Source organism: Miniopterus schreibersii, assembly GCF_964146895.1.
Source record: "Miniopterus schreibersii genome assembly, chromosome: X".
NCBI classification, from domain to species: domain Eukaryota; kingdom Metazoa; phylum Chordata; class Mammalia; order Chiroptera; family Miniopteridae; genus Miniopterus; species Miniopterus schreibersii.
In genome coordinates, this window is record NC_138104.1 from 67495369 (window position 1) to 67513659 (window position 18291).

General features: G+C 45.8%; 1 protein-coding gene across 2 annotated transcripts in view; it reads left to right on the top strand.

Annotated features, from left to right (window-relative positions):
• The window catches only part of ZNF185 (zinc finger protein 185 with LIM domain), a 76872-nt gene that overhangs the window by 34174 nt on the left and 24407 nt on the right, over window positions 1-18291 (top strand). The window contains exons 16-19 of one of the 2 annotated variants that reach the window (XM_081125552.1): window positions 1340-1435; window positions 2273-2356; window positions 7915-8112; window positions 17578-17772. In XM_081125552.1, the coding sequence (XP_080981678.1) occupies window positions 1340-1435; window positions 2273-2356; window positions 7915-8112; window positions 17578-17772 (573 nt within the window). The remainder of the gene's footprint in view (window positions 1-1339; window positions 1436-2272; window positions 2357-7914; window positions 8113-17577; window positions 17773-18291) is intronic. The other variant, XM_081125553.1, reaches the window with a different exon arrangement.

Genomic DNA, 18291 nt, shown 5'->3' on the forward strand with positions numbered 1-18291 from the left:
AAGGGAGAGCTTCTGCTGATTGCTTCCCCCACCAGCCCTCCCAGCTGCCTGTGCTTCTTCAAGCCCCCTGGGGTCTCCCTGCCCTCATTAACTTGACTAGTTTGCAACTGATATTTGGACCCAGAGTCCTGACTTCCAAATTCAGGAGCCCAAGCCAACATGGGAAGGGGACAGCAGGCCCCAGCCTTGGACCACAGTGCCTCAGCAGGTGCCAGGAAAGGCCATTGGGCCAGGGCCTCAGTTCTTTGATCTGTCACTTATGGTGACTGTGCAAGAGCCAACACCTGCAGCCTGCATCACTGTGTGCTGGCCAGCAAGTCATGCAGATTGACTCAGTTGGCTGGTGGCTGTCATAGAAGACTTCTGGTCCAAAGTGATAGGGTCTAGTTCTTGGCTGCTTCATTTTGTAATATTCATCCAGATCATCCTTCTTGCTTACACTCCATCACAAAATGAAGTTTTTGCTTTCAGTTTCTTTAAAATGAAGCCAAACCTCAAATTACATTGCAAAATAAGTTGAAGAATCTTCTAGATTTCTATGATTTTTAACCCAGTCTTTTATATCGTCTTATCTATACTGATTTTGACAATGATTTTTAAGAAACTTGCTTTTACTGTCTTTCCAAAAAAAAGTTATTTCTCATTAGTTTACTTAATAATTTAGTGATTATGGTTACAAGTGGTGTGAATGGGTTTAGGAACAAACACCAGGAACTCTTAGTGAGTGTGCTACATAAGTGAAGGGTACAGGCTTGTACAGGTGATAAGATACCCTATGAGCTGCGACTGCTTGGTGTGGTGTAAGAGTCAGTTTTCCTGAAAGACAGAGAATGTGGCCTACCCCTGGGAAGGCCAGGCAAGAGAGCACCCACTCAATCTGTTTCAAGTTTATGGATAAACTTGATGGACTCAGTATTAATAACAGGAACACTTTAGCACATGCTAAGGCTCAGGAATTATTCTAAGTACTTGGCATCTATTAACTCATTTACTCTTCTCAGATAACTTGTGAAGCAGACACAATTGTCATCCCCATTTCACTGATGATAAAACTGAGGCCCAAAGAGGTCAGGTGATATGTCCAAGGTCACACAGCTGAGAAGTAGCAAGGCTGATTTGAATCTGGGCAATGTGCCTCCAGGGAGCATGGACTTAGCCACTAGGCAACACTGCACCAGTGGCAAGCAGCTGTGAGATCTGAATATTGTGCTCTGAGCATCTGTTTGAGCAGCTCCTCAGTTCCCAGCATTTGTCAGTGTCAGAAGCTACCCTCTCAGGAGAAAGTAGACATACAGACACAAAGTTCTGAACCCAGACTGAGCCTGGCCTCCTTCCACAGGGTATACTTAGCTGCTGGCTTCACCCCTCTCTTGGATGATGAGGATGTGCATGGTGCCCACTCTCATCCTCACAAACGTGGACCAGCGGCCACCAGGTAAGGGTGGGGTGACTATCTGGTGGTCATTCCCACTTCCAGATACAGCCTTCATGGTTCAGCTTCAGCTCCAGTGCCCCAGAATACCACTCACATTTCTCAGCTCCATGCCACCTTCTTATCAGGTGATCACCACAGGAGAGGGAAGGCTGGGAGGCTCCCCAACCTGCAGCTCAACACCTGCAATAGGAGCAGTGAGGGAGAGAGGACAAATGATAAGTCAGGGGACCCAAACAGCCCAGCACCTACCCTAGGGACCCAAGTTGAGATGGCAGAAAGAGGACATCAGAAGGCAGAGCTTGGGAAGAGATTCTGCTAGGAGGTCTCAGTCTCCTGTAGGGACTGCAGCATAGCTCAGCAAGGAGGGTCAGGGGGAGGAATCCCAGGGAGCATGTGGAGGCAGCTGGGGAGGGCACAGGGCTCTAGGGGCACAAAAGTACGATGGGAACAGGTTGTGCCTTCCCAGGCTACAGGCTTCTGTCCTATTTCATCTACTAATCCACCAGTGGGAATGGCCATTTTGCTGTGGTATACAGAGCATTTAGTAAGGGACAATCTTTCTGGACTCCCAAAACATGCAGGTCAGACAAGGACACTGAAATCCAAAATCAGGAAACTTCCTCAGGGGTAGAGCTTTGTCTTGAACACAGGTGCTAAGGCTACAGCCAAGGCCCACAAGATGTTATCACTCACAGTGGCATCTGTGCCACACTAATGGCAGGACTGAGGCCACCCTTTACTGACAGGTATAGGCCCCCCTTTCCTGTGAGAAGGCACCTGGGCCCCCAGTCTCCTTTGGTCTGAGGCCTCAGCGGGCCTGTGTGCTTTCCCCCTCAGCTCTGGTGCCACTTTGGCTTCTGCTGTACCAGCTGACAGGAAAAGCAATAGCCCAGCAGACATGGAGGAGGCAAACTTGAAGAGGTAAGGTATCAGCCAACAGAGCTGAGCTTCTGTGGTGGAGAGAGGCTGCTCAGGTTTGCATTAGCCTTTGGCTGGAAAGTGAGGCCAGCAAGGCCTATGAGCTGACCCAAGGCATATGGCAAGGGCCAAAGCCCCAGCTGAAACCCTCTGGCCTCTGCCTCTGGGTCCATGGAGCCTTCCACTACATCATGTTGCCTTTAGCCAGGAATTCCTCCATAATCAGGAAGTCACCTACTCTTTCAGTCAGCAGCCACTCGGACAGCAAGTGCCTTGTGCTAGAGGCTGAAGCACATAAACAAATCAGACATGGCTGATGAAGGGCAAAACCTAGCCCAGACAGGAACAACATATCATGCTGGAGCAGGGGAAGAGGAGCAGGCATGGTAGCTTCATGGGGAAGGTTGCTTTTGAGATGACTCTTGAAAGGTGAATAGGAGTCCTCCAAGCAAAGGGAACAATATATACAGAGGACTCCAATCAACCTGGTGTTACCTGGGCACTGTATGTAACTGAGTTGACTCGCACTGAGGGTCCTTGGGGCCGGGGGGGGGGGGGGGGTGATGGTGGAACAGGAGGCTTGTTGAGGTAGGCCTGGGCTGATTGGCTTTTAATACCAGGTATTGTTAGAGATCACAACAGTTATTTAACTGCACAGCCCTCTTCTCACAGTGCTTCATACAGTCCTCCCCACAATCCTGCGAGATTTGCACCTAATTAGAATGAAAAAGGCTTGGAACCCAGGTCTCTGTGCCTCCTGGGAAAAACAGTGCTCTGAAAGAAATAGCCAGGGTGCTGAGATAGAGTGATGGCAGTGAGGAGGGCTACTGCTTACGTGGGTAGAGAGAGGAAGGTAAGTCAGAGGAGCTCCTTTAAGGAGGAGAAGAAACTAACTCTAGGAAGAGAAAGGAGAAAAGAGCTGCATATAGGGAACTGCAAACCTAAAAACCCGGCAGTGGGAACGTGCTCAACGTGTTCCAAAGCATAGAGTGGCTGGAACCTAGCCAGGGGGACCGTAGATGGAGCAGGGCCTTGGTAAGTCATGATAAGGAGGTTGGATCTTATTTCAAGTTTAAGCCAAAGAGGAACATGGTCTAATTTAGGTGTTTAAAAGATTAGTGCATTTTTGCATTTTCACACCACACTGCAGTTACATTTGTGATCTCCACTGAAACTGAGATGCTGGGGGGGGGGGGGGGGTGTAGGCAAAGGATCTCTAAAGTATGAGACCCTATTATGTGACTTTTTTGTTTCAAATTGCACTGACAATAGAGTGAAGAAAATAGCTGACACCCATAGTGTGCTTTGCTACTTGCTTTACCATCTTCCCAGCAACCCTGTGAAATTAGTAAGATGGAGAAATGGAGGCATAGAAAGTTTGTGATTTGTCCAAGGGCTTACAAGTGGCAGAGCTGAGTCCCAATGCAAGAGGCTCTAATAAAAACCTCAGGAAAAAAACTTTAAGAAGCTGGTTTATGAAATCTTTTCTTTGGAGCCTATTCTCAAGGCCCAGAACCAGTAACTTAGCTGGTTAATGTGTAAAGCATTCTGTATGTATGATCTCACCTACTATTTCCCAAACCTGGGTAAGGACCTGACTTCTGATGTAGTTTAACTGTGGAGGAAACAGAGGGCTCCTGTGAGGAGCAGAGCCAGGAACAGAAGCCAGATATGGATAACTCTAGAGCACAGGCTGGGAACTACTTTCCCCTGATGTATACAAGTTTGCAAAATCAAAACATGCTTTCTTGAACACAGTGTTTCGCAACTCTGGCTGCACTTGAGAATCACTCAGGGAGTGTTTAAAAAAAAAAAAAAAAAGCTTCTTGAGCTCTATGAAGAGATTAAATTGTTCTGGGGTGGGACTCCGCCATCAATATCTTTTTAAAAGCTCCCCGTTTATTCTCATGTTCAGTCTAGGTTGAGAACCATTGTTGTAGCGTAGTGGTTCTGAACCAGGGGCATCTCCCCTGTCTTCCCACCCCGTAGGAGTCACCTGGCAACGCCTGCAGACACTGTTGATTCTCACAGCTGGGAAGAGGGTGCTACTGGTAAATAGTGGATGGAGACCCGGGATGCTGTCCAAAGTCCTACAATGTACACAGGGCAGCCCCCACCACAGAATTACCCAGTACGAAATGTCAGTAGTGGCGTAGTTGGCAAACCCTGTTCTAGAGTTATCACGATTTCTATGGTAAACCAGGAAATTCTGGATTAGGAAGGGGAAAAAAAGGTCAACTCAGAGAGAAGCTAACAGTCTTCCAGGGGTCTGGGCAGCGAGCGCAGAAGATGTGCACCTCCATCTGTTCGCATTTAGTTGGGCAATAAACCTTACTGTGTGCACCTGTGCCTGCCTAACTGCCCTGGGCTCAGCGTGCGTGAGTGCCTGAGTGCTCGCGTTGGTGCATGCTTCCGCTTGCGCCCCAGCGTACGTGCGTGCGTGCGTGCTCCAGCGCCCCAGCTTGGAAACCTTCCTGTGTGCGCCTGTGCATGCGCCTCCTTCCAGTGTGTGTACGCCTGCGCGGGCCGCCATTTCCTGCAGCCGCAAGTTCTGGTTGCAGTGCATATCGGGAAATGCGACAATCCATAAAGCGAAATGGCTGCCCTGGGCGAGAGCGGCTTCCCCGACTCTTCTCTTGAGGCCGTGACGGCGCCGGCCTCCAGATGGCGCGCGAGGATCATAGATGGGCCTGGCCGCCATGATGGCCCCCTGCCTTTTCCCCTTTGGCCTGGGGAACCCGGCTTCCCACTGTCCTTGGGAGGTGAAGCCCCTCCTACTGCCGCAGTCCACGCGGAGGCCAGAGAGAGAAGGGGAGCTGGCTGCCCTCGAGGAGGCAAAAGGGACTCTTGTGGCCCCATCCTATTCGGCAGGGTGCCCTGGATTCAGTCATCCCTGGACTCTGGATCCTGGTCTTCAGAGCTGTCCGGGGGCAGGAGCTATAACACGTATAGAGGGCAGCTTGACCATCCACCCGTAAGGGAAACCCGGGCAGACCTACCTGCTCTGGGCTCTGGGGCTCGGTGGGGAGAGGCTTAGTTCCCAGGAGTTGGATGAGAAAATGTGATGGGGGTGGGCGGGGAGACCTTGAAGGTCAGTGGAGCTGTCCCAAACTTGAGGAATTCCGCCCTATTCTAACTTGATCTTGCTTCATCACACGTACAGGAAGAGGTGGTATGATACAGTGATTAAGAGCATGGAATCCTGTGCTTGGTATCACATCTAAGCTGTGTCACTTACTCGTCCTGTGGCCTTGGGTATCTTGTTCATCAACTCTGTGCTTCAGTTTCCTCACCTTTAGAATAGACATAATCATAGTTCCTATCACACTGGGGTGTTGTGAGGGTTAAATGGGTTTGTGTAAAGCATTTCCTGGCACAAAGTTTATAAAAACCTAAAGCCAAATAGAGCAGCCCCAGAAGAATACCTCCTTCCACCATAACTATTCAAGGACATTCGGCAAGCTGGCCTCTGCTCCCCTTTACCAGCTTTATTGGCCTAATTTCTCTTAATAAGACAGAGTAACTCATATTCCCCCCACTGAACTTTTTAAAAATATTTTTTATTGAACTTTAGAGAGGAAGGGAGAGGGAGACAGAAACACCCAAGTGAGAGACAGACATCCATCAGCTGCCTCCTGTACCACCCCTGCTGGGAATCCAGCCCACAACCTGGGCATGTGCCCTGACCAGCCGACAACCTGTCAGTGCATGGGACGATGCCCAACCAACTGAGCCGCACTGGCCAGGACCCCACTAAACTTTTGTTTTTAGGCTTTACATCTAAAACATAATGTTTTCCTCTTTGTTATATTGCAATCTGGGTATTTCAGGTTTATGATCTTGCTGCATAAAGAACAGGTGAACTTTAAGCTAAGCACATTTATTCACTGTGGACAACTGTTGGCAAACAGTGAAGGAGTCTATTGGAGGTAGTGCAATAAAGGAAGAGGGTGTTCTTTCACATGCAGAGAGTGTGATTGTGTCAAGAATCAGATTGGCAGTATCTGTATTAGGCTACTAGATCTTTGATCTACTTACAGCCAGGAGTATTACCTTGCCTATCTCTAAACACTTGACTTTAAGATAATTCATTACGGGCCTGGAATACGTCTAGGCTGTTACATTGCTCAGCAAGACTTCCTGTGACACTTTACTAAGATTTCCTTTTTATGGATCAGATGGGTTAAACCTCCTATAACTGTAGTAACTCTTCTCTGAGGCCAAGGTCAAAGGAGCCTTGTTCATCCACTTGTCCCTGTGTTGCAGTAGACCCGCACATTGCTCTTTGCAGCGAATCTTGGCTTTATTCACAAACTTGACGAGGACAACCTCTATTACCATAATTCTATAGAGGACATGGGATGGAACAGGACTCTGATTAAATCCATGGTAAAACTAGCTCAGGGCTCCCAGAGTCAGGAGACAAACTCTTTAGGCCTTCTGGGTTTATCTTTGGCTCAAGCATGTATGTCACAAGCAGAGATGAAGTGGATGTATCACGGCATCCTCTGGCTAAAGGACTGGCATTATGTAAACAGGCCATTTTTGGCATCCTTCTGGCTAAAGGACTGGCTAAGGGATGCAACAGATCATCGGTAGAAGCAGCACAGAGAGGCGCACTACTCACTTGCCTGCAGATCTGCCAGGTACAGCTGGAGGCAATATTTGGCTTGTCCCTGCTGGGATACTTTGGTTCCCTCCACCTGAGGCTGAAGAGTCACATTGCTTTCAGGGCATACTCTCCAAAAAGTATGGTCACTGCTCCCCTGTTATTCCAGCTTGGAGGCAGGGAGCCTGCCTACTATGGGATTTACTTTCATAAATAAAGAGTCGCACGGCTAGAGATATAGCTGGTGATGTTGTCTTCTTGTCCTCAGGTAGCCCCACCATCAATCGAAGGCAGGCTGCTGATTTTGGGATGTTTGAGTTCAGGATGAGCCAGAAGCAAGTGATGGGGAACTAGGTTTTCATTTTATGGAATGCTGGGCTCATGCTCTCAATAACCTGACTCAGTCTTTTCCTTTGGCCTAGTGGGCATATGACATTTTTGTTGCCTGAGGCCACCAGGCAGCAGCACCATCACACAGGATAGAGGTTCTGGAGGAGGCACCAGCTGAGACAACAAAACCCTTGGAAGCACCTTAGGATGGGGATGGGGATGGGGATGGGGATGGGGATGGGAGGTGCAAACGTTGGTGTGATGTGAGGCCAGGGAAGAAGGAAGACCTCCCGAAGGGACCGATGCATGGGACATCCAGGAAGCCACTCTCTCCCTGCTGAATTCAGGGGATAGCAAAAGCATCCTTTGATCTTTTGAGCTCAGGCTTCACCTGGTACATGTGAGTTGGCCTTTATCTGTGGGAAGGGAGTAGCTGTACTGGGGGTCCTCCTGAGGAAGAGACAGATTGCTCCCTGATATGGATGCCATGCTGGGATCCTCTCTGTCCCACTCTCCAGGAGAGAACCCTGCTATGCCCACAGAAGGTGACATCAGGGCACAGTGGGTGAGCAAGGACTAGTCCCACAATGTTTGCTCCATAAGGGCACTCATTCTTCCTCAGCTCCTTGGCTGGTTTTGAGGAGAAGAATGTGGTCACCAACCTGGGAGAGACCTGGCAGGAGAAGCCTGGAGCCCCAAAAGGTGGCCAGGGAGACCCAGCTGCACCCACACAGCAGCCCGAAGACCCCAGCACTCCAGAGCATCAGAGCAGTCCCAGAAGACCCCAGCAGCTCATGGATTTGGAGAGCCAGGCCAGCAGGTAAGAGCTATACTGTTCTGGGCTCCTGCCTGCCCAAGCTGGAATTTTGTCAGGTTCTATAACCCAGGTGGGGCCTGCTTTCACCTCACGTTCATGCTAGTGCCTGGCACAACACACAAGCAGGTGCTAACCCTCTTGCCCCATATGGGGCTAGAATGGTAACTCCCTGGGCATGGAGCAGTGTCAAGGGGCTTCCTGTGGTGCAAGGAGCTTAGATGAGGCCAGCTGTGGGAGCAGGTGTCTATCCTGAGAGATAAGAAGCCCTGGCTAATTCCTGAAGTGTGGAGTACGAGGGAGGTCTCCCATAGTATACATGCACTTCAAGTTGGGGGTCCCAAGTAGAGTGAAGGCTATTTGTGTGTTGACAGGAAAGGGGTTGTGGTGAGTGAGAGAAAGCAACAGGGTGAAGCACTGAGAGAGGTCAGAGTGAGAGAAAGCAAGCATGAGTAAGCAAGCATTAGAGAGAGTGACAGTGGGTGGCATTGAGAGTGGCAGTGGGATTGTGATTGGCAATATGTTGGTGTATATCAGAGTGCATGAGTGAAAGGGCAAGTGTGACTGCGACTAGAGGTGACCATGTGGTATGGGTTGAAGTGTTCAAATCAAGGCTTTCGTGACAGCATCTGAAATGCTGGGCCCTACAGTTCATACTCTATACACCTTACAAAAATGTTGACAGATCGTTGAGATGCAGCAAGCTTGTATTGCTTGGAGATTTCAGAAAGAACAATTGAAAGCCCTTACCATTTCCACAGATCCAAGTAAATGGTTTCTCACATAAGTCAGAAATTCTAGAAAGGGAGAGCTGAGACTCTTACTACCCCAGGAGACAGGAGATGATACTTGTAACTTCTTTTCCAAGGATAAAATAAAAATGTTCATCCACCCTCATGGTACTGGGGTTCTTATACTGTAGAGATTCCATAGTTTGTTAGATAAGAGGCTATTTTTATTGCCAGGCTATCCTATTAAATAAAAGGTTTTCTTATTTAAGAATATCCAACTTGTCTGTGACTCCTTTGCTCATCCTTGGCCCCAGGCCCTGTAGAGGCCCAGACCAAAGTTACTGAGCAAACAACTTTGGAATTCCTGCCACATCATTTGGCTTCCTACACAATTGAGTGTTCCACTTAGCAAGAGGGGGTGCAAAATGTGCAACCTGTAGATGAAGGAGGAGACTATTGGGTTTCTTTTCTTTTTAATATCTTTATTGATTTCAGAGAGAGGAAGGGAGAAGGAGAGAGAGATAGAAACATCAATGACGAGACAGTCATCACCCATCAGCTGCCTCCCACATGCCCCCAACCAGGGATGGAGCCCTCAACCTGTGCATGTGCCCCGACCAGGAATCGAATCATGATCTCCTGGATCCTAGGTTGATGCTCAACTGCTGAGCCACACCCAGCGGGCTGGGTTTCTTTTTGGATGGATAAGGGAGTGTCAGGAGAGGCTTCCTTTACAGGTGGCATGCGGGTTGGAGCTAGAAGATTTTGCCAGATGGGCATGCTGCAAAGGAAATAGAGTCAGGGTGGCTGCAATGAAGGAAAGGTTAATTGGTGGCTTGGTGGGAAGTGCTGAGAGGGGGCTGAGCAGGCACCTATTCCCAGGCTAAGGAGTTTGACTCACCTTCTGATGCCCCAGGGGCCACTGACAGATTTCAGGAGAGCAAGATGACCAGACGTGATTTGTAGGAAAATTCCTTCCAGCTGCCATGTATAGGATCAGACCCAGGGGTATATATAAAGCAAGATGATTCTGGTGCCCAGTTAGGAGACTTCTGAACTCAGCCAAGGGAGAGGTGCTGAGGGCACAAGTCTCATTGGTGTTAAGGGTAAAGGTGAGGGAAAGTGGTAGCCAAGGCTGCTCCCAAAATTTCAGGGTTTGGCAACTTGGTGGATGGTGTGGACCCAAAACTGTGACAGGAACCAACTGAGAGCCTACTGGGAGGTTGTGGGGGTGCTGTGCAGAGATATGATAAGGTCACTTGGGCCATGTTGAATGTGAACTGCCTGTAGGGAATCCAGGCAACAATGTCCAATAGTATATGAGTAAACAGGTCTGAAGTTGAGTGAAGATTAGACCCTGGGCTAGAGAGTTGAGGTTGCCTGGAAAATTAGATTGCCTGGAGGGGAGTAGAATGCCATTTTTCTGGTATTTTGTTTATACTACTGTTCTCTTGGGAAGGAATGGCTTATTGGGTGCAAAGTTGGGGACTGCATGGGCACAGCTTAGCCCATAATTCTCCCTGTCTTTGGAGGCAGATGACTTTAGATGTACATCCCATAAAGTTCCCCCTGAATTCTCTGCTTCTCTCCACAAGCATCTGGGGCCAGTCATCTTGTTAGGCCCTTGGCTGTATGAGTAAGTCCCTGTGGTTCAGGAATGCAAGGGGAGTCTTCCTTTTTGGCTCAACATGTAAAGCCATTTGCTTCACCAGCTGACATTTATCTCCATTTTCTGCTTTTCTTTTGTCTCAAAAACAAAAAATGGGGGTTAATAATTATTGGCCCTCTAAAACTCTAATTGCATATATAAAAAGAAGAAAAGTACAAAAATAAGAGAGAGAAAAAAGACAGATTGGTCAGAATTCTGGAAAATAATATTGAAGGGTCTTCTAGAGGAAGAGGAGCTGAGGAGGGGTACTGAGAAGGAAAATTTCGTATAAACTGGAAAGAGTACAGTCATGAAAACCAAGCCAGGCTGAGCTAACTTGCCTGTGTGTTGTGGACCTTGAGATAGGCCCACCAGGTTTGGCAATATAGAGCTTATGGCTGCCTTGAGGGGGGTATGTTGGGAGAGCTGAAAGGCTGTGGTTGGATTATGGTCAGTTGAGAAAGAAGTGGTCAGTGAGGAGGTACAGTTGGTAGAGCTGCACAACTCTTTCTAAAAATGTTCCCCATGAAGCGATATGTGTGGGAGGGGTGATCAGATAAACAGCTACAAGATGAAGGTGAGTGCTTCCTAGAGTGTGTGTTTATGTGCTCAAGGGAGGAAATACCTGCCAGGTAAGGTGAGTTTACTGTTCGAAGAGAGAATGAGCACACTTGAAGGTGAAAGGACACTAGGGTCAGGGTGGGGGCTGGGGGAGTGCATAGGTTCTAGAGCCTTGAACAGGAAAGAAAGGACTATGTCTGAGACAGGAAGGAAAGCTGAGTACAGATGTGGGTTGGAAGGCAGGGGAAGGAATGGGCAGGAATGGGAAGGAATGTGAGCAACTTGATTTGTTCTGGGAATTAATGAACCACATATTCCATAATTAAACCAAATTTTACTTAGTTACTAGCTCCTGCCAGGCTATATACTGCACTGGGGATACAGACAAATAAGACTTGGTCCCTGCCCTCTAGAAGGTCAGAGCCCTTGACTATCTATCTTTGTAAGTATCTATCTTTGGGTATGGATAAGGTACTATGGCAGCATACTAGAAGGACCATGTGACTTGGCTGGCCTCACAGAATCAGGGAAGGCTTCACAGAGGTGACAGTAGATGTTCCTCTTGAAAACATTTGCAAGGAGGTGAAGGAAGGGTCCATGAGTAAGAAGAATCTCCTATGCTACAGGGAAGACAGCAGTATGGCATGTTTGGGGAGTACCCTGTGGTTTGATATGGCTGCAGTTTATGAAGAGAAAGCAGTGGAGTTGATGTTAGCCAGACAGTATGTAGACAAAAATTAACCTAGCAAGCCTGAGACTGCTCTCCTTAGAAAGGCCTGCTTGCAAGGTGGCCCCTTGGCTGGCCTCTGGGAACTTGAAAAGGTAGACAGTTCTTTACACTGACATGAACTTTTCCTAAATGATAAGAGCTAAGGCTAATGCCATAGATTGCTTGGAAAAACAATGTGCTTTATGCTGAATCTCTGATTGTCTTGTGCAAGTTGGAAATTTTGGTAGGTGCCAGGCAGAAAGTGCCTACGTGACCAGCTCCCAATAAAAACTTTGGGCTGTGACTAAAAACACTGGCTTTTCATTTTGCTAATTTTGTTTGTTCCTTTTGCAGTAGTAAAACTTAGTCTTGAAGACAACTATATGCTGAGTCCTGGAGTCCTCCTAGAGAATCACTGACCCTGGGGGTGGTCTTAGGGACACCAACAAAGCTTATCAATCTAATAAACAACAAAAACCACATGATCACAGACAGATAGGCAAGGTCATACACTGCACTGCTTGAAGCCAACCAAGCAAGTGTCCAGTCCATGGAGATGCCAAGCCAAGGCAGTATGTTCACACAGGTTGGCAGACAAGGACACCTGACACAAAGCTCTGGCTTCTAAGTGCAAGTTCTGCCTAGGCCACCCTGGCATACTATGCTGTGTTTCTCAGATAGACAGCAACAATCTTCAAGTGCCCTTCCTCTCTTCTTCCTACTAGTCCAAGTCCTGGAGCATGCTGGGGTATGACTGTGGACAAGTCCTCTTTCCAAACTCAGCTGGGTTCTCTATTTCCAGTCTTTGGATCTAGTCACTGGCATGGCATTTCAATTAGACTAGGTTCATCATTAAGGGTGGCATTTGGAGTCTGGGCCAGGAGATTAAAGACTGCTTACTGCTAATAGTCCCAAGTAATAAGCAATCCCTCAGCCCCAGTCTGGGCATGCACCAGGAGGAAAGCCAATAGGTGCACCCTTCTAGAGCATGAGGCTTGACTAGGCTGAGATTCCAGGAAGCACAGAGGGAAGCAGAGTAAGAACTGCAGGGATGTAGGCAATGATAACAGCAGAATTGTGAGGGAGCATGAATAGAGGATAGGAAAAACCCTTGTCAGTATTTTAGAATGTCTAAATTGACCAGGTCAGAATCTTTGAGAGCCCAGACAGAATAGAAAATTCTCATGGGTGGGCCAGTCATTATTTCATTTGGGGAAAATTGGTGTGACCCATTAGTTTAGCAAACTTTATTTTTATAGTCCCTTAGCTCTATCATTTCAAATGACTGAGGATGATAAGGATGATGTAATTTGGAGGACAGAGAAAAAACTTGTTGGATTTCTTGGATAACTTAACTGGTGAAATGGATTTCTCAGTTACTTGAAAGAGCCAGAATTCCCCACGTGAGGAGATTTGTGCTAACAAAAGTTTAGCAACATCAGTGGCAATGGCCCTTTTAAAAGGGAAAGCTTCAAGCCACTGAGAGACCAGACATATGGTAGTAAGAACATATTTAAAACCATGAGATTTAGGAATGGAGTGAAATAAAATTGCCAGTGAAGAAAAGGTCCTAAACCTCTATATATTAACAAAATTCCATAGATAAGTGGTGTGAATTTCCAATTGAAAACCACTGGCCGAGAATACACTGGATTTAAATTTTAAAAGTAAAATTGCAACTAAGTTAACATTTAAAAATAACTGAAATTATGACTAATAACATTGTGTCACTGTTGTCTGATATCAGGCAAGGCAGCACCAGGACTCTCAGAAACAGAAGCATATCATGGGTAGTGAGGGCAGTGACACATCTCTAAAAATGTTATATAATTTCTGAAATATTTATATAATTAAAATTTTACCAATTAAAATTTAATTTAGGAAAGACTCAGCATTATTTCAGGGAGAGGGGTTGGACAGTGCTTTCCATGCAATTTATACAATATTAAATAAACCTAATTATTTTTAACACTTTTCGTTACAAGGTGAAAGAGCAAATAAATCCTTTGGGTCCTCTGGGAAATCCCACTGTCAGTTTTAGGTGTAAAAGGTACCCCACATTTGGTTTAGGGAATGCAAAATGTCAAACGTTATGATGAGGTTTGGACATTTGATTAATAAGATTATGGGATAGAGATGTAATACTTGATTATTTGTTGAATTAAAGTGACAAAAACATTCAAGTAAAAATAGGAAGTAACATGATTGTAAAGATTCTTAGCTCCTTTAAAACTAAAAAGCCTTTTAAAGATAATTGAAGACATGGTGAAGTCAACATAAGGGATAGGACATTTGTTTGGTAAGACATAAAAACTTTGCCTTTTAGACAGATTACTCAGAAGGAAATAAAGATCATTTATAACCTTTTATTAAGAGCAGACCAACAATCCATAAAAATTTTGTTATTTTAACAGAAAGCCAGGTTTTAGTTATGCATCAGTATAAGATTTGATACTAGAGCTCTTTTGTGAAAATCTTATAGTCTCATTAAATTTTAGTCCATTTTGACCATGACAATTAAAATTTCTTTTCTGTGAACCTTTAAAAAATTTTTAAATATCCATTTACATAGCTTTTAGAACCACTAGTTATTTTAATTTAGGACAAAACTATTCTCTTTTTCCTTAACAAAAACATATTTGCATATCTTGCATACAAAGTTGTTCCCCTTTGCTATTATTACTTTTAGTAGTTTCATTTGTACATACTGATTATAATTTTAACTATTATTTACTTCTGTTTTACAGAGAAAACTAAGGGGTAGATCAGTTTGAATTGTCTGTCATATATAGCATTTTGTAGCGGACTAGTATGGCCTACAAATATATATATCCCATAAAAATGTATAGTTATATACTTTTTATAGTATGTTTTTCAGCTTGGACAAATGAACACATTTATTAACAGATCTAAATACAACCTCTCTGTGCTACAAAAAATAAGCAAAAAGTATGAAAACTTAAAATAGGCTTAGTAACTAATGTGTCAGTACTTTCTTAAAAATGATCTAGGTATTTAATGAATATTTATTAATTAATTTAATTTAGCATAAGTCTAAGGTTTTACATTACCAAAAAAGATCTTGGAAACTGTCTTAAAGGTGATGTATTATAAAATATAATTACTGTTGAAATAAAGTTTTCAGAATAATGACTTAGTTTGGTTTAAAGCAAATTTATATTTTTATAATCTTAAACATCTAGAAGATGCAATACTAGCTTATTCAACCAGTAAACCTATTTTACGTTTAGGAAGAATATGCCCAAGTAGAATAAAACTATATGCTTGTGTTAGCTGTAACGTTTATACTCACAAGACAGCTGGTTTTTGTTTGTTTTTTTGTTTGTGTGTTTTTTAAAATATATCTTTATTGATTTCAGAGAGAGGAAAGGAGAGGGAGAGAAAGAGACAGAAACATCAATGATGAGAGAGTCATTGATCGAGCCCACAACCCAGGCATGTGCCCTGACCGGGAATCGAACCCCGATCGCCTGGCTCCTAGGTCGACGCTCAACCACAGAGCCACGCCCGGCCGGGCAAGACAGCTGTTATTTATTAAACTAACAATATTAAATTCATCTTGTTTGGCAAAGATTTACCTAAAATCTTTGAACTTGAGTTTTTTAAACATTTGGGTTAGTTTTTATAAGAACACTTTACTTTTTACATTCAAAGTATTAAAAATTGTTTCTGTAATTTATGAGAGTTTTAAGAATATTTAATTTATATAAGTGCTTATTTATCTCTTAGTCAATTGGAATAAAGCATAAGGGATTTTGTTAATTTGGTAATACTATGCTGAGTCAAGAAAATATTACTCATATATAACATACATATATACGGAAACACACAGACAAAAACGAATAGAGACCTTATGGCTTTAATTCTAAATTTCCAGCTATGAGTCAGATATAAGCACAGAAATACAAAATGCACTAGTTTATATGAGTTGGTTCTCATCTTTGCCTCACTTTATATTTTTATCATAATTGTGTTTCTGGCAGATGGGACAAGTTGAGGTTACCTGCTCAATATGAAGGCTAACGCTTCCTACTAAATATTTGTAAAGGAGGCTTTTAATTTTGGGGGTTTTGCCCTGATATGTAATCTTATGGAGACTATAGACTAAATTTGTGGCGAGGGACCAAGGAGAAAACAAACATCAGTCAGGGTGTCTCTGAAGCTCATCTACCTGGATAAAATACCCAGATAATTTCCAATTAGGTTTTTCAGCCTCAGATGGTTTATTTTGAGGTCCCTCGAAATCCTGGGGAACCTCCAATGGAGGCAGGGGCATAAAGGGTAACATATTGGTCTAGACACGAGGGAAGGGAGGTGCTTCAGCATAGATAGTTTGGGATGTTGGGAAGCAACAGTAATTTCTGTGGGAAGTTGACAGGGAGAAGAGAATAAAGAAGTGACGAGACTGAATGCAGACAACTCTTTCAAGAAGTTTGGCTGTTGAGAAGAGAAGCAGCTGACAGCGGAAGGGGGAGGTGCGCTGAGCTTGAGAAAGGTTTTTGTTTTTTTTTACTCCTCACCTGAGGATATTTTTTCCATTGCTTTTTCGGAGAGAGTGGAAAGGGGAGAGAAAGGAAAAAGAAGAAGGGGGGGAGGGGCGGGGGGGAGGTAAGACACAGCGATTGGTCGCCTCCTGCACAGGCCCGAAGCTCTAACCACTGAGAAAACCGGCTAGGGCCATTTTTGTTTGTTTTAAACTGGATGTTTAAGTGATGAGCTGTAGCTTCTGCTTCCACCCCACCTCTAATCCCCAGATTAGAGATGGGAAGTGTGAAGGGAGGTATGTGATCAGATTGAGCCATGGGGAGGAGGTTGAAGTTCCATCCTGACTACCATTTATGAGCTGCAAGGGGATCCTCACCCCAGGTTTTTCATCTGCAAAAAAAAGGGGGGGATGAAAATGCTACAGCCCTGTGATAATAGCAGTGACTGTTTTTCAATGAAGAAGACAAAGAAGTCCTAGCTGCGAAAACAAAGCGGCCACAATACCTGTGCTCCTGAGCGCGCACACGCCGGCATCCTCGGCATCCTCGGCATCCTAGGCTCTTCCTGCCCTTCCTCCATTCTCCGTGAGCGCCGCCATTTCTTGCAGCCCTCAGCTAGGACCGCGATGCCCACCAAAAAAAGCGACCTTCAATAAAGAAAAGGGCTGCCCAGATAGAGCTAGTTTTGGGCAGGGCTTATTCTGAGGCTTTGCCTGCACAGGCCACCAGATGGTGATCGAGGATCATAAATGGGCTGGCTTTACAGCTACAGGTGCCTGGGAGCCTTTTGGTTTATATGGCCATCCCCCATTGTGGGATCACCTTTTTGAGAATCTACCAAGTGTGACAGTCCTTTTCCCTCCCCTTCGCCCCACCCACCCCACCAGGGCAGCTCCTTCCCAGAGAGCTGGGGGAGGGGGACCTGCAGGGCCTGGCTTCTTACACCTGTCTGAGCATCTGCACCTGGGAAGAAAATATGGCTTGGGACTTTTTAAGTAGGACAGATGGACTGGGACCGGGAAAGCTTGGAGAAAGGGGGCTTACAGTGAAGGAGGATGACAGCAGTACCACTGTTCCCAGCTAAGAGAAGATTTTCTCTTTTAAAACATCGTTGAAGTCATCAGGTGTTCTTGGGGATGCTGCCTTTGTCTGTGGGAACAGAGTAGTGGTGCTGGGGTTCTGAGGAGACAGACTACTTTCCAATATGGGGGCAGTGTTGGGCTCCTCTCTGTCCCATCCTCCAGGAGAGGAGCTGCTATGCCCACAGAAGGTGACATTAGCTTGCAGTGGGTGAGCAAGGCACTCATTCTTCCTCAGCTCCTTGGCTGGTTTTGAGAAGAATGTGGTCACCAACCTGGGAGAGACCTGGCAGGAGCAGCCTGAAGCCCCGAGAGGTGGCCAGGGAGACTCAGCTGCACCTACACAACAGCTTGAAGAGTTTAGCACTCCAGAGCATCAGAGCAGCCCCAGAAGACCCCAGCAGTTCATGGATTTGGAGAGCCAGGCCAGCAGGTAAGAGCTATACTGTGCTGGGCTCCTGCTCCTACAGCCAGGGTTTTGTCAAATTCCACAACCCAGAACAAACCCTGACACACTGAGCATGCCAGTTACCTTCTGCAGGTGTGACTGGTTAGGAGCCAGTAGGAAGCTGACCAGCAATGAGCATCCAAGGGGCCCATCTACATGGGCTTCAGTTTGGAGCTACAGCATCAAATCTGTTAGACCAAGCCTGGCACAGAGAACCACATTGTCTAGCAGCCATTTGGTCCATGAATACCTAGGCCTGGAGAGGGATATGGGTTGCCTTTGCCATTCATGGAGATGGAAGGTCTCTGAGGAAGTTGTGCCCTGGTATGGATGGGACTCCCTTCCAGAGGTAAAGGAAGTTCAATGCAGTCTTCCACTGGCACCACCACCAGTTTGGCCTTGTATGGCAGCATTTGGGTGCTCCCTTTGTTTCCCAGAGATCTTTTCCCAAAGTGGCCATGAGTGTGGAAATAGCCTCATGTGAGCCAGTTGTAGGTAGCGGCC